The sequence below is a fragment of the Condylura cristata genome, unplaced genomic scaffold, assembly GCF_000260355.1.
Source record: "Condylura cristata isolate star-nosed mole 26May11 unplaced genomic scaffold, ConCri1.0 scaffold00022, whole genome shotgun sequence".
In the NCBI taxonomy this organism is placed as follows: domain Eukaryota; kingdom Metazoa; phylum Chordata; class Mammalia; order Eulipotyphla; family Talpidae; genus Condylura; species Condylura cristata.
In genome coordinates, this window is record NW_004567123.1 from 4,319,280 (window position 1) to 4,345,047 (window position 25,768).

General features: G+C 39.3%; 1 protein-coding gene across 1 annotated transcript in view; it reads left to right on the forward strand.

Annotated features, from left to right (window-relative positions):
- Window positions 1-25,768, forward strand: part of RALGAPA2 (Ral GTPase activating protein, alpha subunit 2 (catalytic)) — a 285,916-nt gene that overhangs the window by 206,318 nt on the left and 53,830 nt on the right. The window contains exon 37 of the mRNA XM_012728090.1: window positions 4,813-4,940. Within this exon, the coding sequence (XP_012583544.1) occupies window positions 4,813-4,940 (128 nt within the window). The remainder of the gene's footprint in view (window positions 1-4,812; window positions 4,941-25,768) is intronic.

Genomic DNA, 25,768 nt, shown 5'->3' on the forward strand with positions numbered 1-25,768 from the left:
TAATACCTATCTTGTCTTTCTTATCGCTTCCCTCTACCTAATTTTTTATTATTTTTCTGGTATTTCAATGGAATCCTATCCCCATTAAGTTGCAGCCTTTTTCCTTTTTAGAAAATCTATTTGATTCTACATATTCCTGCCAAGTACTGCTTCAGCCTATGTTATACTCAGCCACTGTTTTCATTATTTATCTTAACATACTTTTGAACTCCCACTTCAAAATCATTGTTGAGCCCTGAATTATCTAGTGGTGAATTTCTTAACTTCTATATGTAAATGTTTGTGCTGATTTTTCTGGTATTATTGATTATGAAGTTAATAAATAATTTGGGGGGCACAATATGATTATATGATTTTAATCACTTAAAACTTATTAAGACCTCTCTAAAATCTAGAACTAAACTAAGCAAACCTTATCTGTAAAGGGTCAGTTAGTAAATATTTTAAGCTTTATGATTCTTACAGTATGTTAAAATTGCTCAGTTTTACTGCTGCCATTCAAAAGCAAGCCTAGGCAGTATGTAAGTAAATGAGTGTGGTTGTGACTTTCTTAGTATTCAGGTTGTACAAAAAGCCACTAGAGTAGAATTAGCCCCTGAAGGCTATGTTTAAGGATCCTCAGCCTGCAATATGGTAAATTTTTTAAACATACTTTGTGCATGCTTGAAAAAAAATCTTCTGCAATTTGGGAATCAAATATTATGTATCCATTAGGGTGAGTTTGTTGGTGTGCTAAACAAATCTATAATCTAAGTTTCTTTTTAAGATGTTTTCTTTGAAATATAACATTAATAAAGGGGCACAGATTTTAAGTGTACAATTGATGAATATTTTCAAAGTCAATGTTTGTTAATATCACCCAGCTACAAACATAGGTATTGCCAGAGCCCAGAAATCGGCATGTATCTTTCCCTCCCCATCACTAATCCCCTGGAAAGTGACTGCTGCTATTTTGACCTCTATACACCCACTTCTTTCTTGATTGATTAGTATTACTTATTTTTAAACTTTCTATGAATGGCATTATATGATACGAATTTCTTTGCCTGTTTCTTTCACTCAACCTATTTGGGCATTCTGTGTTGTTAAAGTATATAAGCAATTGTGGTTGTTTATTTTCGCTACTGGGGGGTATTCTACTAGTTGACTATATCAAAAAATGTTATTCATTCTCCTACTGATGGACATTTTTTCTTAAGATTTATTTATTTATGGTTTAGAACTGGGGTACAGACCAAAGGTGCAGGGGGTGAGAGGATTCTCTAGAGGCAGAGTGGGGAGCAGAACAGGCAGATTGACAAAGTACACTGCTGAGGGGAGCAGCAGGCGGGTCAGGAGAGGTCTGCTGCGCCTAGATCACCTCTCTAGCCTAGGATCTAACTTGCACTAAAGTGGCTGGGGGAAGCTTCGCAGTGCTATGCTTTAAGCTGTTGTGCCACCTGGGAGGGCCCTAATGATGGACATTTTATATCTAGTTTAGGTTATGTCCAGTTTGTGACTTGCCTTTTCAATTCAGTAGTGAGCAGAATTTTAAAATTTTTTGTTAAGTCTAATTTATGTTTTTCATGATTTGAAAAGAATTTGACATTTTGTAGTTTAATAAATTCTTGACTAACCCAAGGGATTGTAAAGATTTTCTCAAATGCCTTTTTCTAGAAGCCTTGTGATTCTACCCCTAATATTTTGATCTATAATACATCTTCATTTTTGCATATAACATGAGCTTGTAGTCAAGGTTTGTTAATCAGTAAATCTATCCAATTGTTTCAGTATCTTTATTGAAATACACTTTCCCTTCTCCATAAAATTAGTAATATTCTTTTTATTGCATATGCAATATTCTGTTGGATATTTGTCTGTTTTAATACCAATATTATGATCTTTATGATATGCTATGATAGTGTAATGGCATAAAATCAATATTAGATCTTAGTCTTTTGGCTAATTTATACCTTTATTTCTATATAAATTTAAAATCAGCTTGTTAGAAATTTTGATTTGGTTTGTGTTGATTCTAAAGTTCTATTTCAAAAAACTGATTATATTAACAATATGGAACCTTCCTATCCACTAACATTGTACATATTTCCATTTACTTAGGTCATCTTTATTTTATTTGGTAGTTTTAAAGACAATGTCTTGCATATCCTTTGTCAAATTTATTACTAGACATTTACAAATTGATTTGGAGAACATACTGTTTCCTCTGGACTTTCAAAATTTACTTATTAGTTCTAGTTAAATTCAGATTTCTCTGTGTTTCATGTTATTGTAAATAAAAATAACTATGCTTCTCTAATTTTTATGCTCCTTTTTTTTCTTTCTTCCTATTTTTATTTATTGCAATAACCAGCATTTTCAAAAATATTGTACTTAAGAGGTGACTATGGATATCCTTGCCTTATCAGATCTCTTAGGTAGAAAAGCTTTTAAATTTCACCATTAATCATGATGTCATATTATTTTTTTCCTTTAAGATTTTATCAAATGGAGGAAATTGTCTTCCTTTTTCAAAGGAATGGGATTTTTTTTCATGAATAAGATTTTAATTTAATGCTTTTTAATATAGTTTAAGAAGTTCATATGATTTCCTTCTTTATTCTACTACTATAGCAGTTTGTATTGATGAATTTATGAATGTTAAACCAGCCATTGCTTTATGGAAAATTCTATTTATGGATACAATTTTATTTTTCTATATTGATGAATTTATTTGCTAAAAACCTGTAAAGAATTTCTGTACAATTGCCAAAGGATATTTAGTTCATAATTTTCTCAACCCATTCATCACCATAGCCCAACCTATTCCCCAGTACCAACCATATAAAAGATACTGTACAAATTAAATTTTTTAAAAGAAGTCAGAAGACCTACACTGAGACCCACATTAATTAATTTAAATTATCTAAAACATTAATTAATATTACTAATTCAATATTTGGATATTAGTCACGTGCCACGTACAGTTCTACTCACTGTGATTTCCCTTCTTCCATCTTCAACCACTCCTCAATATCTTTTACTAATTTTCAGGTCTCCAACCTCTAAACATTAAGTTATATGATTCTTGTTCATCTAATCATTTGATCTAGTTGCTGTAAATGCCATATATAAATGAACAACTCTTACAATATAATCTTGACTTACACTCTCATATTTCTGATGCTACCTCCATATATGAGCACTGGATATCTAATAGGTATCTCAAACTTAGCATGTTGAAAACTGATCTGTACTATAGCTTCATTTTGCATGTGGCATGAGTCTTCATAGTCTTGTCTATTAATGAAAAGGTATTCTGGCCTTCCAGTAGACATAGACCATGACATTATTCTTATGCTTTTTCTTTCCTCCTTCATCAATAGTCTGCAGTAAACCCTGTGAACTCCACCTTCAAACTTTGTACAGAAACTGACCACCTCTCCTACTTTTCTTGCCATAATTCTGGTCTAAAATATATCATGTCTCACCTGGATTATTCCCCTTCCAATTTTCTGAATACAAGTGATCAGAGCAATATGTTTAAATATAAGTTAGGTCATAGCCCACACTTCCATATATACCCAGAAGACTCATCTTATTCAGAGCAGAAATATAGACTTTAAAATGACCTAAATTTCCTCTAATTACCAATATATCTCCTATTCTCTTCCTTGCTCACTTAACCCCAGTGATTGTCACTTTTTTGTTGTTATTTAAACATACTCCTACCACAGAACCTTTGTATTTGTTGTTTATTTGTCTGAAATACTATTTTATTGAATATCCTCAGAATTTGAGATTTGTTCCATTGCTTTTGTCAAGTCTTTACTGAATTTTTTTTACCTGGCCATTTGTCAAAACTGAAAACCCTCAGAAGGAGTCTTATTGCTCTTTCCTGCTTTACTTTTTATCTTAAAGGCACCTTCACTACCTAAAATGTAGTATCTTTTACATAGTTATACTATTAATTCTCAGAAACCTCCAATAAATTCTAAACTCAATAAAATCAGGATTTTTAAATATTTTTCACTCCTGTCACCTCAGTGAATAGAACAGTGTCTGCCATATTTTTCAATAAAGGTATTGATAAGTAGAAGAGCAAATAAATACAAGAGTTACAAAGCAGATAGTCTTTGACCTCATGGAGCTGATAATCTCATATTAGTGAGTGGAGTCAATAAAATTCTGCTGGAGAGAGAGAGAAAAGAAACAAATTCAATAAAGATAAGCATCAAAGTCTGGTGGGTTACCCACATAGTGGACGTTGGTCCAGCCAAAGATAGCCAAGTCTCTGTTATAGCAGTAGAAATAAAAACACAATATCTTGGAAGCAGAGGGAAAGAAGATTAAAGACATGCTGCAAGGATGACCTTGTAATTAATAACAGGATAGTCATCATTTCTTTCAAGAGTAAATATGCACAGGATCCATTAAGAAATTTTAACAGTTCCAAAACTGATTTCAGAAGTATACAAGGCTAGAGAAGTGCAGAGAGGCAGGGTTGTATAACATGCATAAACCACATAAGGTAGGCATTGAAAAGAAATAATCCTTCTGTAAATGATAACACAGAAAGAAAGAATAACCTGGTGATAACTGTCATTAAAAGTTTTACTGACTTGTCCACGCTACAGGAATACTGTAGATCAATCTTGTCTTACTTGAAAGCTGTAGACCAGTGAAATTCCACTTCTACTATGTGGTGAGCACCTGTGTAGTCATGACAAGTTTTCAGCATCAATCAGCTGCTCTCATACCTTAGGTTTGACTTTCACTGTTTCTTTTTTTTTTTTTTTTAATTTTAATTATTTTTCTGTTTTGGATTAACAGGTTCCGTTTTTTGGGCCTTTGTTTGATGGAGCCATAGTGAGTGGGAAGCTACTGCCAAGCCTTATATGTGCCACATGCATCAACGCCAGCAGGGCTGTGAAGTGCCTCATCCCGCTCTACCAGAGCTTGTATCTTTTTGCTTTAAATACATAGTTTATTAACCAGAATCCAGACTTCTGCCAGTTTTTCATGACCGGTAAGTATTAACACTGGATTGAAGAAGGAGAAAAGGCTTTTTCAATCTATTTTGAAAATAGTATAGTGTGATTTCCATGTCATTTGTTAATTTATGTTGATTATAATTATGTTGTTACAGCATGAACCTAAGGAAGGGTTTATTTTCAGAAATTAGTTACATAAGTTTGTACTGAGAGGCTGTACTATTAAGAGATCCTCATATCTCCTCAGATGTTTCATATCTCAAGCTCAGTTTCTTTCTTGTCCTATTTTTTATTATCTACTGTGTGGAAGGTGGGAAGCTGAACCATATGTGACAGGTTCACTTAGTGTACCTGTCAGAAACCAGCAGCAGTGAAATGATTCTAATAAACCAACTAATGTGGAGATGCCACTAGACAGGCTCAAAGAGGGCCACAGAAGGTCAAAAGGGGGAGAAGTTGCATCTGATTAGGAGCAGAGGGCAAGGAGACTTGTCCTCAGAGAAAATGCCTTTGAACCCATCAGTAAAAATAGGTAGAAATGCTTTGATAATTTTCCCAATCATTAAAATTTCTTTCTCTAATTCTTGATCTTCTTTCTCAAAACAGATGCAATTCCACATCTATATTAAGTCTCAAACATTAGTTGGCATGCTATAATTCTTAAATTCAAGTATAACCTCTGACTATAAGAAAATAATTAAGTCAACTTGATATGTTCACTGCAAAAACCATCTACTCTCCTAATAAAACTTTGAGTCTTTTCGTTTCTACTTAGTATTGATAATGATCATAAAAATACTGTGGTTTCCCCCTCGAATAGTGGGTGATATATTGCTGGAGGGTGGAGTTGAGAGTGGGGAAAAATATGTGTGAATAGATACAGTTCATGAAAAATACCTTTCATTAAAATGCTGGTTACTTCATTGACTGATACTCTGTCTTTAGATTAAAAAAAAAAAATACATATGCCATGTGGCAACTTGGAATTATCATAGAAATTAGTAGTAGAAAAGAGCTATTAGGTCCCATCTGGTCCCTCCCCAGGGGCCAGAGCAGCATTATCCCCTTCAGCATTCGCCCTCTGCTTTGTCCAGGCTGGTGGCTCGTGTTTTGGAGATGGCATTCTTTGCGGTGATTTCCACAGCACTCTGGACTTAATCTTATGGCTGGTGTCGGTTCAGCCTTCCACATGGAGTTTTATTTCACAAGTTAAAAAAAAAGATTGTTGGCAGAGATGAGAAAGACTTATTCAGCAATTGATTCGTCAGTTTGCATGTCAGCTAGGATGAGTGGGACACTCCTCAGTCAAGTATGTGGGATGAGGACCAAAAAAAAAAAAAAACCCATCTGCAAAGAACAAAATTACATTTTAAGTCCATTGTGATTTTTGCCACATCACCTTCTCCAGTTATCAAACTTGTCATTACAAAATGTATGATTTGTTATCTTGTTAAACACTGTTTTGTCAAATAATACAGTCAGAGGAAACATTTTGTTGTAGGAGAAACCATATTTTTTAAAGTTCAAAGGGTAGGATTTAGTATGATTTTCAGAACTTTTCAAGTACTCACATTTGGATTAATATAGATGCCAGCTCCAACTACTGATGTTAATGTGGATTAGTAAATTCAGAATTCTAAAATAACTCATAAAATAATAAGATTAACATCTCAGAGGACACCTTAGTACAGAAACAGGAATGAAAAAGCAAGGAATCTTATGTTTATAACTATAAAAATATAAACAATTTTATATGTTGAGAAATTTAATTGGGCTAAATAGTCTATTTAAAATAAGAAATAAGCTGTTATATGCAATTTTTTTGTAGAGAGACATAACCACTCGGGAAAAAATCTCTGTTTCTATACCATTTTTTCACTTCTGTCTACAAAAGAACAAATGTTAAGACCAGAAAATAGAAGCACTTCAAGAACAACAGTTGGGGAAAATGGAAAAAATAAGGAAAGGGGAGGTTTTTTAAATATATTTTTGAATTTTTTTTAAAAGTATTATTAGCTTTTTAGCCTTTATAAATCTAGGTATCTATTTCGACCTTTAATAATTACTTGGTCCCTTAACATTTTATTAAAACATTTCTCAGGGCTACTCTAACTGATGTCTTGAATTCACTACTTTCTTGATGTAAGTTTCTTAGATTTGAATTTTTGGAAACACAGAATAGCCTCACACAACCTAGTCATGAGTATCTCCTTACATTTATTCATTTGCCAAAGTAGCCTCTATGAATTCATGATCTACTGGATCTCATTCTGGGGCTCAGGATACAAGGGGAGCAAGGGAAATTTGTGGGCCTTGTCTACAGGCTTCATCTAGAGAAGACAAGCAAACAAATTCACTTCTGTAAAGCAACTAAACAAAGAGTTGGGGATGAGGTGGTGTCAGTACAAGGCCTCTTGGTAGGTAGGACATGTGGACTGAGGTTGGAGAGTGAGGGGAAGCTATCCTCAGGGGCAGGAGCTGCTCCAGGCAGAGGGCTTGATAGCAAGTGCAAGGACTCAGTGTGTTCTTAAGGCTAAGCTTTCTAAGGATTATGTGTATGGTCACATCTATCACAGTTGCCTGTGACAGACCCAAGAGTCAGCTTCTCACTGAGATGGTGTTCTGGGTGATACTGGGGAAGCCTAGTTCCCTGTTTGCTAACCTCATGACCTACCTTGAAAGCTCTAATCTTAATGCTATCTGATTCTAGGGGCAATAGATGAGGGTGGACTATAGGGGCTACAACCCCAAGGCCCTGCAAGTACAAACCCCACAAACCCTCACCCCAGGGGCTGAAAAGATTAGTAATGCTGTAGTTACACTTAAAATCAGGACCTCCTGTAGTCCCAGTGCAAAAACAAATATGGGCTCCTTCTTCAAAAAAACCAGGAAAAAGTGCCTTTAAATTAATGTGCTAAAATAGAAAGCTTTTTTTTTCCCCTCATTTTTCTGTGGTTTTTGTCTCTACTCATCACGGTGCTTTTTCTTTGCTATTTAATGCCATTTTAAGAAAAGAATTATTAAAATTGTTAAATTATTAGCTTTAATTTTACCTTCCTTTATTGCCAGTTCAGTATGTAAAGATAAAAGCATTTAACTTTATGCAAATATGAAAACATTAACCTATTCTAAGTAAAAGTTACACAGTCCTTCTTTCATAGCTTGCAAAAGCATCTGTACCTTCATACTAGAACAGTGGCTCCTCTGCACAAAACTAACATCCATTTTTCTTTTACCTTTTACTACACATATTGTACCACCACTCTACCCTCAGTTGATGGGGAGAAGGAATGATGGGTCATCCTGTTTTTACCTTCTGTGCCATCAATTCAGAGTAAATTGTTGACTAATGTGAGGCAGTAACAAAGACTATGGTAGGGTCCCTTAGTTCTTCATGTTTCATAGGACACCAATGTGTGCTTTTGTTATAGGGTACCCCAAATGTGTTGGAGGACAGGGAGAGGGGCACCCCAGAAGTCCCAAACCTGCCTGTTCTAAGTGGGTTCTGCCATCCGCCACAATAAGACAAAACATATAAAACTTTAATGAAAAGGGACTTTAATACAGTGAGTATACAATACAGAAGACAAAGAATGTAATATCTAAATCAAACACCTGAAATTACCCATCCCCTCGTGGGCAAAAGGTCATCCAAAAGTGGTTGGTCCAAAGCAAGGCCTGAAAGCTGCCACAAGACTAAAGCACCTTCTGGCTAAGACTCATGAAAAAGGGTCAGAAATGGCCAGACAAACCTGGGAGGAAAAGAGCAAAATCAAAATCAGTATAAACACTGCCATAGTCACCTCCCTACAGGTATCTCACCCACATCTGCCTTAACCAGTCCAGGGTCAGGAAACAAGCACGGTTTCTTCATCACAGGCTTGCTGCTCCATGTAGCTTCCTCAGTTCTCCTTGTTCTTCATCCAGCTTCCTTCTCTTCTTCTCTTTTTTTCTCTGCTCAGCTCCACCCTCCTTCTGGGTGGGGCAGGGAACCTGGAACTTCCCCTTTTCCTAGGGACCACCTTGTTACACTTTCTGCATTCAAAGCACAATTCTATTTTACCTGGAAAATGTGATTCTCAGACTTGCCTCCCCCTTCCCAATCCCCACCTGTGTTCTCCCTCCAACCCCTTAGTAGCAGTCAAAGAAGCAGCATACTTCCCACGTATTCATTTTGAGTTTCCCTGAATACCCAGGGACCGTGGCCTCCCATAGTCTGTGCCCTCACCCCGTCACTAAGGCTCCATTTAAACAGGGCTTAGAGACCAAAGAACTAGCAGCTAAAACGTGTGTGTCTTTTCTCTAATTAAGCGCATGCTCCATTTTCTCATCACACTTCAAGTACAAAACATAAGATCAAAGATAAAATTAAGAATCTCAAAATGGCAGCAGTAGAGCATTATGCCAGACAAGACTTGTTTAAACACAGGCCCTAAGCAGCTGCATAGGTGATACATATATGAATCCCTGTCTGGAACCCACTCTGAACACCCCCGCACCACTGTAAGGCTTGGGGAGCTCTCTTTCTATGTGTTTGTTAGATTTGACTCTCTCCCTAAAGACTGGCAGTATATCCCACAGCAAGATTTTATTGACATGTGAGCCAAGACTTGTTGAAGAATGAGGCCACTTGTAGGCACAACTTTAGTAGATATAGCTCATTTTAGAGACAAAAAGTCTGAGAGAGAATTATTATTACCTGTTTCCCTAAGATGTTAGGTACAGTAGTGAGTGATGACAAAGAACAAAGAAAGGGAAAATACCTTGGTCAACACAGACCTTTTTTTTTTTTTAAAGATTTTATTTGTACATACAGAACTGGGGTACAGGCCAGAGGCTCAGGGGCGGTGAGAGGCCTCACCAGAGACAGAGTGGGGAACAGAACAGGCAGATCGACAAAGTACACTGCTGAGGGGAGCAGCGGGTGGGACAGGAGAGGTCTGCCACGCCATGTGGTCACCTCCTGGGCAGGCGGGAATCGAACTCATGTGGAAGCGGCTTTAGATTCTCAGTGCAGTGCTTTAACCCGCTGTGCCACCAGGGAGGGCCAGCACAGACCATTTTATATGAGCAACCCTTTGTCCTGATTTTGTTTTTTGATATTTAAATTACATATGTTAAGTAAAGCATTGACAAATTCAAATGCTGCTCTTTCCAAGTTTCATAAGACCCTTTTATTCATAAAGAATATATTGTTTAGTCAGACCTCTGTTAATCCTTTAGAGAGAGAGAACTTGTTTTTTGTGTTGTTCATAGAGGGCCAAACACTGATCCTGACAACAAAGAGCCACTGGAGTCATTTTGTGGTTATTTTATTCTTGTCCCCTTGTGATATTCTTACTTGCCTTATATTAATGTCAATAGAATTTCAGTTTTATATCATATTAACCGTAATTATTGATTGTACATCAGTTTTGTATTTTTCATTAAAATATAGAATTTCGTATTGAACAGAAGCCTGGAAGTATTGTTGGAATGAATTTGCCTTTGGGAGGTCTTTTTTGAGCAGTAACAGTTTAGAATCCTACCAGGAGTTTCTGATTAGAGTACCCTTGTTTAATTGATCAAACAGTTGGTATTATGTGATGAAGGTTCATAGAAGACTAAAAAAGACTGTTTAGTCTTCCATGATAAAAAAAAAAAAAGTGAACACAGTAGAGATATGTTAGGGAAGCACCCTCCAACATTTCAGACAGCCCCTTTGTTCCTCCTCAGTTTTGTGGTAGCTTCTTCATAGGCTAAAGCAAATCTGTCATGTGGAGCCTTCATCCTCTGGCCACTGCTCCTCTGACTGATGAGGGCCAACTCACCTGCCATCTGCTTTTTCTATCCCTCCTGGGCAATCAGAGGCCTCTTCCTGTGTCTAGAGTGTTGTAAATGGGAAGCCTGCCACATGTGATGTTTACAGTTCCCAAGCCAACTAAAGATTCCAAAAGCAAACCATGTCAGCTGATAGAAGTTTCCCAAACCATTTGATCCAGGACTTTCATTCTTCTCCTTAGATAACTTGTTTCAGGGAAAGGGTTGCCATACAATATGCAGTGTGCCCATTAGGAGGAGTTCACTCTGAATCAAACAGATGGTGGCTTTTTAAAAATAAACGTCCACTTCAATAGAACAATAGTCTCAATGGCATTCGGCATCTCCACTCTCTGGAACTATCAGCATGTGATGAAGAGGACTGTGCTGCCTAAGAAAAGTTAGTTTTTTACGTCATTCTTTAACAAGTGAAATTTAGTTTCACTTTCAATTAACAGATATATTTGGTAATACCAGACCTTATCTCTTAGAACCAGAACTTAATGACATTGCTAAATAAGTTTTGCTCTAAATTTACACACCTTCAAAAATGACCCCTCTCCCTAATGCTGTACCACTCCTGTTTATTTCTTCCCTAGTGGGCTCTTTGGTTCTTTTTCTTGGGGAGACCTTTAATTTTTTCAACTTTTCTCTATGTGTTCAGAAAAGGAGTTAAGCAGTACTATTTGTTGTATTTTGCCAAGCAGAACCACACATTTGTCAACATTTACTATGTCCCTGCCATCTGCCAGACACTGCCCTAGTCACTAGGAATAAAAATTCAAATAAGATATTCCAAGTGAGGGGACAGTATTTGCTTTTGGATGGAGTTCCGAAAAAGTACATCATGTTTGAGAACCACAGATGCTTCCATATGACAGTGTGGAAAACACATGCACACGCACAGTGATGCATGCACACGCAGAGGATGGATGTGAGGAAAGCATTTAAGGGTCAGTGGCAGGGGTTGTGAAAGAAAGTGAGAGCCTGATTTAAGACAGTGGAGTTAATTCTTCTATAAAGCAGGTAAACTAATTCAATGTGAAGCCTGCTAGATTTGCTTGGAATGTGAAGGGTAATGAGGAGAAGATGAGGACTGAAATCTCTGGATTGTCACATTTGAAGAACAGGCTTGGGAGAAAAAGGTAGAAATAGACAAAGGAAGAGGAGAGAATAGTTTCACAGAAAAATAAGAATGAAAGGTTACCTTCAACAGAATAGTCAAGAGACACATCCTCCTGTGGACCTTTTACATGACGAGTTCAGGCAGTGTCAATTCTTCACCTGGAGAATTGGGTCTAGTAGGACCTGGAACTGAATTACTTCAAGGGAAAAAGCAAGAACATACCAGGAAATAGCAGCATTAAAGGAGAGAAAACACCGCTGTGTGGATCGAAGTGCCTGAGAATGAAAAATGCATGGGAGAGGTCTGCATTTAAGAGCAGCAGCCAGAATGGAGTTGTACTCCACAGAAGGGGGCATGGGCCGTGTATTTCTAATCCACATTTCAAAACAGACCCAAAGGCAAATATAGTCATAACAGGGATTTACCCTACTCCACATTAGCTCCAAGGTACATTTTACTAAAGGCAACAAGCATTTGATTTTTCTTGGCTGGCAAACAAATGTATCTCTTAGAAAATAAGAAGCAAAAGAGGGGAACTATTATTTTGGATCCATTCCTTAGTCATTTAAAAGATTAGATTTGTTGCAGAAAGCAATGCATTTGTACTAGAGTTCGCATAAGAATGGGGGAAGTGGCAAGTAGACTTGCATGGACAGTTGGAAAGCGCATTTCGGAGAGTACTTCTCAGGATGAAGTGGCTTACTTCCATGCGTGGGTTGAAGCGGTGATGGGATAAGTAATGAGATATTTTTTTTTTTTTACAAAATTCAAGCTATTTCTTTGAGAAAGTAAAAGGGGAGGCATGGAAGAGAGCCAATGGAGTTGTGCAGCATGGATTCTGATGCATTCACATTTAACAAGCATGCTTCAGGATTAAAAGAGCTTCTAACACAGAGACCAGTTGTCCTCTGTCTTCTTCAAATGGGATTGCACCAGAATGTGGCCAGAAAAGTGTCTGATTGTAGGAACTAAACTCAAGTTACTAAGAGCACAATAAAGAAAAAGAAAAAACCCTGCAGGCATGTAGGGTCCAGTGTTCAAGACCACATGTCTGATGGTGGAATTAACTTACAGCAGTGGTCTCAGGATCATGCCCATTCTTTTAGAGATTGTGTAAAGTAAAGAAAATGCATTTAGAACTGAAAACAAAAATATTTTTCTTGTTTTCAAATAGGATTAAAGATCAGATTTTAGAATGCTGCATGTTCAACTAGATAATTAAATAGCTTTGGAGCCTTTAGAAATAAGTGAGTTTATGAGAAAAAAAAAAAAGCATGTCTCATTGTATTTGATAAGATAACTATTTTCAGAGGTTAGAGAAGCCTTCAAATTTTCAGTATTAGTTTCTGATCATAATATGAGTATCATAATAACCTAGCAAATATGAGAAACATGAGCCCATGGGAACTGGGTGACTTTACTCTGGCTAAACCTGAGGTACATTAATTCTTGGACCACTGATTCTTTATGTCTCTGTATGGTGAATGTACCGGAAATTTCCTTTCAACACTTTATTTTCAGCACCTTTCCCAAAGACCTAAAACACATTTGTAAAAAAAAAAAAAAAAAAAGTGTGTTAACAATATAACTGGACATGAGGCAGAATCAGAAATTGGGATCATTTCAACAGTGACATTTTCAGGCCCAGTAAGGTGAGCTTAAGGGGGTAGACTGTAAAGTCGTGTGCTTGGGTTAGATGGTCAACTTTCAGCAAGGATGAAGCTGACAATGTGTGGTAGGAGCTGGTGTAAAAACCCAGCCAGTGGTTGGCGACAGATTTGAGATGAGAGACAAGGAGGTTGCACGGTGGCTGACTGCAGGGGTTTTCTTGGAGACTGCAGCTCCAGAGACAGGAGGGCTGGGTCACGAGAGTGATGGAAGGCCTGTCTCTAGCACCCCAGAGCCTCCACTCACACCTGAAATGCAGTGTGCTGCTCTGGGGCCACATTGTATAGAGACCTCAACCAACCTTAGTAAGGCCAGAGAAATCGGGACTATTTTCCCAATTTCTCTGGAGACAATACAACCAGAGTTCAGTCAGGAACTTGGGAGGTTTATTAAAAAGAGACAAGGCTATAGAACTGGGACTAATGGATAGAGGTCACCAGACAGGAGCTTTTTGCTCAACATCAAAGCTAGCCTTCAAAAACCAGAGCTCACAACCCTGGTATCTGCAGACCCACTCCAAACCCCAGATGGATTTTGAACTGCAGTTGGCCTTCAGCATTACACATAAAACCTGAGTTTGTAGAGCTTGTTAAAAAAAAAAAAAAATGGGAAAGTTCACACTTTACTAAGAATCTAGATTCCTGATTTCTCTTGATAAATCAAACAGAACCTCTGACCTCACTGTTCTTCCCTTGCTGCTGCCTCTTTTACGGAAAATGTGCTCCCTGGTCACTACAACCCTGTCACCTGCCTCCTCAGCATTGAGATCCAGCATTAGGCTTTACCATCATGTTGCCCCTAATTGGTCAATCTTTGAGAGACTTAGAGGGTCAAACAGGTAAAATAATGGCCCTTGATGAGAGCCCAGTAAGCATTTCCTCCCCATTTTTATCGCATTACCAGCCCGGCCCCATCAGTTTGAGTTGCAAACTCCTGATGTAATAATTGAAATTACTCAACTGTGGAATCAGGTTTTGAGGACTATTTGCTTTTTACCCTCCTAGATAGATGTTAAAATAGAGACTGACTGGAGACTGCTCTTCTCTCATCAACTTGTAGGAGATCTTTAATGTGAAAGGTCAGCTCCCTGGGCTGGGAGCCGCCCTCCGCCCTCAGTGCATGGAAGTGAGCCCTGTGAGAAGCACTCAGTAGTGCAGGAACCTTCAAGGAGGGAGGAGAAACTATTCTGCTATTTTTGTTATGACTCTACTATCATTGTTAGACAGTAGACTCTCCCCTCATGGAAAGTTATTGTAGATCTAACAGACTGAATATGTTAACAAATACCAAGGACAGCTTCAACATTCTTCTCTTCTGACGCTGGGATCCCTGCGTGATAAGCCATCCCCTCTCATTACCAGTCCACCCCAGGTAGGGTGATGCTTTGTCCCACTGTGGGACCTTTGATTATTGTGACTGCCCTCTAAGAGTCCCCTTCCAGCCACTCTGCCACCCCCACCTCAGATACACCCCGAAGGTCTCTCCTGTGACATGGGTGCCTCGCCTTCTTGAAGCTTTCTTGCCAAAAGGGGCCTCCTTTACTCTCAAGTCTTTAGGTTGCCCAGTGGGAACTGTTTCTAATGTGTTGGTAACCCGCTCACATCTATCTCCTAGCACACTGTGAATATGTGTGTGAAGGGAGAGAGAGATTGAGTTGATGGAAAACAACTGATAGACAAAAGTAAATCATATTTTTATAAAATAATTTTTTTTCAAAATTGAAAATAATTGGCCAAGAAATACAGCTCTCCCAGTAGAATAGATAGATTTTCAGATTCTTTTTATTCCATTTTTTAATCTTTACAGTTGGATCCTGAGCACATTAAAACAACACTTGACATGTAACACATAGTATATTTCTTGAGTGAGCTATATTGGCAAAGCATTATTTCAAATTTTTAAAAAGTTAAAATTTTTACTGAAAATTGAATTTTATATTCTTTAAATTGTGCTATATAGTATTTTGTGCATATTGCTTTGCTATTTCATGCTAAGTAATAATCTTTCCATTACCACCCCAAAGGTATTGAAGGACATTTATATGAAAATCCCAACAATTGAAATGGTAACTTTATATTTGATCTTAAAACTAATGTCATCTTATTAAATCATGAAAAGTGAAAGCTATTCAGTAATCCCATTATTTTAGAATGATAAATTTATAGAAAGATTGCATTCACGCAGTATTAAAGTCAAAAAGCTTACAGGCAAAATGAGAAATGGAGAAGTAATGTAGTGTTTCCAATAATGTCTTGGTTCCAGGGAGGGGATGAACCCCCAGCCCTGGATAAGAAATAACTTATCTAGAAAGAAATTTAAGCTTAGCATCAGAATCTGTTTATAAATGTAAGGCATGTGGCTGTAGTTTTTGTTGTTGTTTAATTCTTAATTGTATGTAAATTTTATACATGTAAATACAGCACCGGCAATGCCCAAGGGAAGCTCTCCGCTTCTTTAAGACCTGAAGCAGGCTGGGCCTTGGCTGTGCACATGCAAATACTGACAGCTGAAGTCACTTGTTGGAAAGTCCACAAACTCTGGTTACAGCTGCATTTGTCAGTAGCTTTAAGGGAAGTGTAATCAGCCAGAGAGATTAATTTGCATCTCAATTAGAAAAGAGTCGGGAGGAAGCACTAGGGTCTGGTGCGGGAAGGTTGTGGAAGAAATCTCACCAAGCACAAAAGCCTCCCTTGCTCAGTCCTCCAGCTGAGTGGAGGACAATATCTGAGGTTTCTGTTTCCATAGGGACCAGAAGCCTGCTGGGCCCCAGAAGAATCTCGGGTTTGCACCGTAATCATTTGGTCATGATGACACAAATTCCACTGTTGTTCCCAAATGCATCTTGCTATTAGGAAGCTGTTAGGAAAGTGGGAATGGTCATCATGTCAAATGCATGCGAGAGGGTAGTTGCTGACCCAACTTACGTTTTTTGTTTGTTTGTTTGTTTTTTTATGGTGCTGCTAAGATTTCCAGGCATTTAACACTGGCTAATGTCAGAATATTCAAAAAGCACTAGGTCATTCAAGAAATGACAATATTTCTTTGGCATTCAAATGGTTACTTTGGGCCTGGCACAGCTTCAAAGGAAACCATTATTCCTGATTCCCCCACACTCTTTAGCAGTAGGCAAACAAGATTATGATTTTAAAAAACGCAGACCAGGAAGAAAGATGGACTCTTTTGGCCTTGGAGCTTCGTCTAATCTGACCATTAGGGGCCTTTATAAAATCTAAAACCAAAAAAAATAAACCTTGAAGGCATTGGTATTCCTAATTTTAACTTTTAAGAGCGTAAGTGTTAATTTCAGTTATTTTTCTTCAAGTATTAGCTGGTGGTCATTTTCACAGACCTGAATATTTTATATGCTAGACAGGTCCTTTGTTTTCTGAGAAGTTCTTCATATTCTCAAAATTCTGTACTTGAGCCTAGTGACAGCTGAGACTGTCAAAAGCATTCATCCATGCCAAGTAACTCTGCTAGAAGCAAGAAGAGCTCACCCTTGGTATTTTTGGAGAAAGACTTTTATTTCTAGTTTATTCTGTTCTCTCTCAAATGGTTAATTTACTGGCTCCAGCTTCAAAGTGAGAAAGCAAACAAAATGAGAAAAAAAAACTGAATCTTATGTTACAAACTATAAAATAAAAGCTGAATTTTCTTTTAAACATCAAGATTTTAAATTCATCTTTCCATTCTGGAAAGGGGAAGGAACAAGTTTCCTAAAGACAGTCTCTTCCAATGCCCACAGACTGAAATAACACATTGCAGCGAGACATCAGAACCTCTTAATCCAACATTAATCAAATTTCAGTTTACTAATTATCAGTCCCATTTTGAAAGGAACATAATGCCATAAACAGCATCCGCAGAACATTTAGTAGACTCTGGGATTATAGCAATATATTTGAAAGTGGGACTTTCTGTTATTCAAATCTCCAAAAAGGATAATACATGCCTTATTATAATAAGAGATCGTACAAAGCCAAAGAAGGACAAAGCAGGCAAGTCCAAATGGTGATCCCTTCTGTGCCCGTCTGCCTTAGTCCATGCAGTGTGCTCCCAGCAGGTTTCGATGCTAGAGTAATTTGCAGCACACTCAAGTAAATTTTTCAATCAAAGCACAATACTATTCTGGTAATCTGTGGGTGCGCACAACCCAAATGCCATCATACTAGCTTATAAAAGGAGTTTACTACTATGGAATCTTACCAAACTCTTAAAATGGTACTTTGAATGTAGTGATTCAAACATGTTTCTGAGACCTTGTGCTTCAAAAGCATTTAACTGTATTCCTTGGAACTTAATTGAGGCCAGGGTGGGGCAAGATGGGAGCTCGGCAGTCATTGCAAGTGCTGACCCTCTCTTTGCTCCCTGCGCCCCCACAGTCAGGATGTCCAGTGTGCAAGCCATTATAGGGAGTCAAGACACACTTGACAGCTTACGTTGTTTCGTACGTGCATGTGACATAGGCAGCTTGAGCAGTGCCCACTGCTTAATTCCCAGCAGAGTAGCATCTTCCTAAAGTTCCACAGTATTTTAAACAGACATGTCAGTGGACACTCCACATTATTGCTTTCAGACTGACACCTTGTATTCTGTATGTCCAAATGATATTCTTGTCACTTTTATGAGAATCCCCAAAATGCAACATTACAGTGTGTAGTGGCTTACAGTTTTTTTTTTTTCTTTCTTCAGCTTATTTCTTTAATGCTTTATTTCAGTCTTCTGTCTTCCTAATTTGGTTCTAGGGTATAAAAGAGGACAGGACACGTGTCCCTCTGCCATGCCACTCATTTAAACTCCCCAGTCCAATGCTTGCTTCTTAATCCATCAGTGATTAATAAAGGCACTGCCTCCCTAAAATTCAGGGTCTGCTTGTCATGGAACAAGCCAGCCCTTAGGTGCCAAGTCCTTTTGGTTCTCCCTTCATTTGCCTATGAAGTGGCATGTAAGTATATCAGCGCATCCCAGCTTTGAGGCAGATGTGTGCCTGGAAGTGCAAGTCTCATACCTCCACAAAGGGTAAGCAGGCTGGCTGGCTGATGGGATTCTGAATTTATAAGCAGAGTTCCAGAATTCCCCCAGGGCCTACTTTTCAAAGGCAAATTAGTATGTTTGCAACTTGATCCCTGGGCAACTTTTGACAGTTGTTCTAAGAATAATAAAACAGATGGACAGAATAGATTTTGGGGTCTCCGTCCAAACTGCCATACTCAGTGGAATTTAAAGAAGGCGTCGAGCTGATGGGGAGCGCTGCTGCTCCTTGCCATTATGTTCCGCCTTTAATGTCCAGAATGATAGCTTTCTCCCAGAAGCTGAAAGTTGTCACCACGTCTTATTTTCCTGATAAGAATTCAAATGGGCTGTGAGAAAATAATGGAATATGTGTTTTCTTTCATAAAATTAAATGAATTGAATGTAAATTGAGTTTGTAGTCCCAAAGAACCAGTTTTAACATGAAGATGAGTTAGGAATGTAAATGAGCTTGAAGTTTAAGGCGTGCTTTCAGAGGGTTTTTGATACCTTAACACAAAACCTCTTTAGAATGACTTAGAATACTGTCTACTTACTAATTTGGGAAGATAGAATCTATGCGTCTTGGCCAGGATAAACACTGCATGTAGCAACACAGCTGCGCATATCAGAAAACATCTAAGTTACCTGTGTAATCAATTATTTTGTATTTATGCTCTATAATTTTCTCAAAGATCTGTATGGTTGTGTGTAAACACTTTAGATAAACTCCTCCACATGTCCTAGAACTTGAGGCTTCCCTGAGTGTGGGTTAGATTAGCCCATGTCAGATCTGGTGGGTTGTACTGGCCTATTCATTTGTTAGCTTCCTTGGAGGTAAATTCGCTACTCTTTAATCATTCCTTTTCTCTGGATTCATTTGCCCCAGTTAGCACACTTTACATGATAAAGATGGAACAAGGCACCAGATCATCTAAGATTTTGCACATCTAGAGCTGCTCCAGTGAAATACCCGTGGGGGGGCTCCCAGTTTCCTCAGTGGGTTTGTCATGTGGCTCTGTTGTTTGACCAAAATTCCACTAAATGTAACTCAGTAAAGTAGTGGAAAAAACACTTTTGTTTTTAGAAGAAACATAAAAGCAATTTAAAACCTTTATCAGGACCTCCTGTTTTTGCAGTTATCACTGACCACACAGTAAAGATCCAGTCTTGATTCTCACTGAGAAGTGTTCAGAGAATTCTCTTCCTGCCACGGAGCAGTTACTTACAAGTGCCTGATATATTTCCAGGTGTGTTTTTGTCACAGTGCTCAAGCTAGTAGGTGATGTGTGGAAGCCGGTCTCAGACCTTAGGTCAAAAAATTAGTTTAAAAATAATTAGTTCTTTGGATTTAAACAAGTATCTCTTAGTTTCCTTATCTGTAAAATGAGGGTGCTAATTACTCACAGATTATTATATTTATGCAATGAAATATATATATATAATATTAATGAATCTATAAAACATAACCACAACCCAGCTGCTTTTCACCACCAACATCCCTGGCCTACTCTGGTCACTTCCTGGACTCCTGCACTGCCTTCCTTCCAGTGACCCAGCTTTTTTCTGCTCTCCCTGGGAAATGCTCCAGCAGTTAGCGGTTTCCCTCTAAAACAAAAATTAAAGCACATAATTCCTCAAATCCCTCCAGTTACTCATCTCACAGAAAAATCCAGGATTCTCCCAATGACCACAGACTTATTCCAGCCTTAGCAACTGCACGCTCTGCTTGCAAACCACCTCCTTGCTATCTGCATAGCTTACGCAGTCCAGTCCTTTAAGTTTCTTCTCAGAAGCTGCTCATCAGAAAGCCCCCCACTTTAGGCAGTCTCCCCACATTGTCCTTAGCATTTATCATTTATTTAATATCTCCTTCTCCCACCAGTATATAAACTGCCTGAGAGTAGGAACTGCTACATCTCCAATACCCAGAGCCCAGGATAAGACCTGACAGGAGCAGGTGACCTAAGAATAGATTGAGAAGTGCTAGAATGTTGTGTGAGCAGACTGATAGGTGTGCATGGTCAACTGAGGAGGAGGCTGGCCCCAGCACATTCTCTGTAAGCAGCAGCAGGTGCAGCATGCACCCCTCCACCCTGCCTCTGCTGGAGAGCATGCTGCTCCCCACATTGAGGCCTGCTTGCCTCAGTGCCTGCTCTTAGTCACTACCTCTAGGAAGGGGCTTATTAGCATTTGGCAGGAAGTTTCGATCTTTCCTAATGTACCAGTTGCTTCATAGCTGTGTATTTTTTAACAGATTGAAAATGTGCTAAAGCCTTCATTTGAAAGATTAGAAACAGCTTTAAAAGTGCTGTTTATGAATTATTGGTGATACAGATCTGAAAGCTTTCTTAAAACATACACCATCTTCAGTATTACATTGCGATGAGAAAGGCAGCATTTTCCAACGTTTCTGTTCAAGCTTTTCTCTCCACAGCATGTTTCTTTCAAATAGCAGTCACTCTTCTCTCAATATCAAGATGTCACTTTTACTTTGTGAACACAGTAGGTCCTGCTTTGTGCCTGCTGCCACTCCCATCCCCACCCTAGTCTGCCCTCTGCACTGCGGGCCAGGCCAGTCTGCTACAAAGCCCTGCTCACAACCTCCAGGGAACTTACTCAGGGTCAAGGCCAGAGTCCTACTGGAAAAGGCCTTCATGCTCTGTGCCCTCTGCCTAAAGTGATGCTCTCTTGGCTGTCGGTTGTGCTCACGCCTTACTTCCTTCAGGCTCTTGCCAACCTCTGGGGTAAAACACCCCAAATACATACCACACAAGCACACTCCCATGGCACACCTGCATTCTCTATTTTCTCCACAGCCCTCAGCATCTTATTTGTTTTGTAGTTCACTTGCCATTTTGCTTGTCCTGTGCCCCTGTGTGAGGACAGACATTTATGTCTGTTTTATTCACCAATGCCTCCAAGGGCGATAGTTGCGTACCACGAGGCACCTCTCCAACACTGGCTGGATGCCACCCATGCTGGTGTTTTCCAGGTTAATACCAACCCTGGATGTAGCCTCAGCACCTGCCACAGAGTAAACATTTATTCAATAAATACTTGTTGAATCAGTGAATGAGTTCAAACCCTTGTCATCCCAGAAAAGCTCTACAAATTCTGAACATTTATCTTTTTATGAAAAAGAAAGATGAGTAATTCAGCTTTATGTTTAAAAGCTTTTATAAGAACTTTCCTGGGAGGAAAAAAGCAAACCTGTCTGTGGTAGGATAGATTTTCATGGTCATGCCCGGTCTCAGTATAATGTAATAGAAAGATGACACTATTTATATATATGATAAAAAAAATTTTATGGAAGGTCATATAAGCCATGATACATCACAACCTGCCAAAAGAGAATAGGGGACCACTTTCAGTCTCCCCCAACTTCCCCACTTCCCACACACCTCTGTCCCCCTCAGGATTTGTCCTGACTGGCGACAGTCTGGTAGATAACAGAGCAAGATGGGTGCCAGCATCAGGACATGTGTTACTATCTCAGTGAAACATAATTCCCTTCTTAATTTTAGCTATCAAGATAAATATTAATAGATAAATACTATTTTAGCTGAGATTTATAGAGGAGAGATGCTGGAGGTTGGTTCTGCGGCCTGACTAGATTAAGCTGGGTGGTTCTCACCCAGGTTTCTCACCTGTCTGGTACCAGTACTGACCTAGTTGGAACAGCTCCTAGCTGACCAGTCTTGACAGCCTCTTCACGGCCTCTCTACGTGGCTAGCTGAGGTCCTCTCACATCCAAGTAACCTCATTGCACTCACAGTCACTTAAAGAGGCTAACACACAGGGCTGCTCAGGGCTTCAAGAGACCCGGGTGGCAGGTGCAAGGCTTCAGACAATCTAACCTTAGAAAGTCCCAGTGCTTTGGACCAAGGCCAGTCCCAAGCCCACTCTAGATTCCAGGGAGAAGAATTAACCTGTTGAGGGCAGCAACAGCAGCCTGCCTGTGGAGAGAGGAAGCTAAGGGATGTTGCTGCCTGTTTTCCCAGATAGCCCCTGAATGCACTGTTCCTTGATCCTCTCCTCTGGATAGCGATGTCCTTGAAGGCAGAGATCGGGTCTTACTTGATTTTCAGTCTCCCACTTCCAACATAATTAAAGTGCTAGCTGAATTAAAATCTGAAATGCAAATATTTTAAGGAAGTACTAATTAGGGAAAAATAGACCCTAGTACCATTTATTTAATTGCACCACAAAAGGTCTTCATGAATGCATAGGAAGAAAAGATTTCTAATGGATTCCCTAAAAAAAGATAACTGACTTTAAATAATGACTTATCAAACCAAAGAATTTAATCATAAAAATAATAACATTGAGTCCACAGAACATACATTTAAAGGATGCAGTTTGTTCTTAGCTTGATTTTTTTGAGTTCCTTATTTCCACTTTAATTTACTCTCATCAGTCTTTTAATTTCCTATTGCCTTCAAGAATCAGGAATTGTGATGAACTTCATAATTTTACTTAATTTTAGGTGAGTTTTTATGAATGTTTGTCTCCATCTAATTAATTTTGAATAACAGTTAGGGCCAATTTAAAGATTTTATTTATTTATGTACACAAGAACTCAGGTACAGGCCAGAGGTGCTGAGGGGCTGAGAGGATTCACCAGAGACAGAGTGGGGGGCAGAGCTGACTGAAATACACTGCTGAGGGGAGCAAAGGGTGAGACAGAAGAGGACTGCTGTGCCATGTGGGTCACCTCCCTGGCTAAGGATGGAACTCAGGCCCTGGCACTGGGACTTCACCCATAGGCCATCAGGAAGGCCTCGGGCCAGTTTCTAAAAGTTCAGCTTAAAGTGGAGAGTAGTTGTCTTAACTAATAGAGGGGTAGATTTCTGCCTCTTATTGCTAAGAACTGTTCTGGCTTTGGGGGACTTCTCAGATGTTAGAGGGACATTCTTCAAAATGTATGCACATTGCTTTGACAGCTTTGTGACATGGCCTCTGGCAGTTCTCTGTGGTAGTGGTCTGGCTGCCTTGGAGGAATGCATGAATGCCCATTTTAGCCGTCTGTTGTCTTTTTTTTTTTTTTTTAAGTCTGAGACTTCACATAGCATCTTTGACTTCTCTGAGAGGATTTGTGACTAGGTATCATGAGAGGAGGTAGCCTTTAGACCCCAGTATTTGACCCAGCTCCCCCATCTTCCTTTACCCTGGTGCACATCACACTAACACGCCTCGGTGTGAAGGAGTGCTGACTCTCATTTGGAAGCACAGCCCTTAGCCTCCTGCTGGAATCGATCAATACTCAAGCTGTCTGTCTCCCCTGCTTACCTTCCTTTTGCACAGTGAGACCCTTCTGCAGGGAGCGATCAATAACTCTAATCTGCGGCAGCCTGCAGCAAGTCATGCGAGGCTGAGTGCTTAGGTGACATTACATGGGACCATGGAGGTGGCAGCTTTGTGGCTCAGATTCATAGCACCCGTCCTAGGGGCACATTCCATTTGTAATATGTGCTTCCAATAATCTCCTCCATGGATTGCCATGCCTCCAAAACTCGATTTAGGGAAATAGACCACTTGGGAGATGTGTTTGGGAGGAGGGGGTGGGATCAGCAATTTCATTCTCTGCCCTAGACTCTCCCTTCTGTGCTGCTAATCATATCTCTGCTGGGAGGTTTTGTCTTGTCTTAAGCTTTGTGCATCAATTATTTCTATTCTGGTATTTTCTTAGTCTGAAATCCCAGTAACTGAACAGCATTCTTATTCTAGTAACTGTTTTCCCACAAAGTATTATTAGAATGTCATCAACATTGAATGCCACTCCTGTCTTTGAATGATAGGTCTGGAGGGAGAGACTAAGGGTAAAGAATTTGCTTTCCCAGGACCACTGATGCCTCAGAAGCATCTAAGTGGGGTGGGAGTCAGAAAAGGCCCTTCACAGCTTTGCCTCACCTTCCAACCCTCATTTCCATTCCTAGTTACCCTGATCTTGTCTCTGAAGTTCAGGTTATTATAGGAAGTAGAAGGCTGCTGGGTGGAAGGACATAATATGGGGGACAGCAGATTCAAACCAAGGTTAGAGTAACTACTGTGTAATTCCAGCATCTGGGAAATAGCATCTAGAAGCCAGGTGCAGTGCCTGCTGCATGAGAGAGACCGATAACTGACAGAGAACTAAGACTTCCGAGCACACGGCTGTCTGAATTCCACAAAGTATTTTATACCAAGCTCCTTAAGATGTTTAGCATTATACTTCCTTAAGTTCAAGTTTAGCTCTTCTGGTACATAATCACTTTTTTTCAATCTTTCTTTCTAGCCTTTTTAATTTTGTGACATAGCGTCTCTGCTCTGTACTCCATATGAAATTGTGTACGCGTTCTACTTTCCAGAAGGTATTAGTACAGATAACCATCTTTGGAAAGTCCACTTTGGGCTTAACTTGCAGGAAGATTTCAAGGAAACAGGTTTCCCCTCAAGTATCAGGCGTTTCTCTTATATTCATACACACACACACACACACACACACACACACAACCCTAGGAAATAGAGTTGGAAAATATAACTAGAATTGGGAGTTTGCTCCTGGAGATGATCTTTCAATAATACGCCTTTTACTTAGAAATTAAAAAAAAAGAACTTGGCAAAATTATTAACAGAATCTGATAATTTTATTCACACTCCCAGACATCAATTCTGAAGATGACAAGTGTAACAGCAATTTTCCATTAGTTTACTGATTCAACAAGATGTCCACTGGTCATTTCCTATGCGCCAGGAACTGTGCCATTACCAAGGGTTGTGTAGGTGGAAGGCACAGTACCTGTCCTCATGGGCTGTCTCTGGAGTTGGAGAACAGTAAGGGGGAGAAGGGTCCACACAGTTTGTTGAAGCATTCAGCCCAGACCTCCAAGGTAGGCACTGAAGGGGTAGTCTTTGACCTAGCATCTGGAGGATAACTAGGAGTCCCAGGAATTTGATCAAAGGAAGGCATATTCAGAGACTGCCTTTCAACAGAACCTTTGGTAAACCTGAAACTATCAGGAACTTAGCAGTCAGGGATCCCAGATGTAACTGGGAGCTCAGATGCACCCATCACTGGTAATCAGACCCCAAGGCCTCTGCCTCCACTACCCTCATCTTACTGTGTGGCCTGACTGTGTTTGCTAGTCACCTGCCCCTGCACTCAAGTGGTAGACCCCTCTGAGGAAAACAAGGCCAGGAGATTAAACAG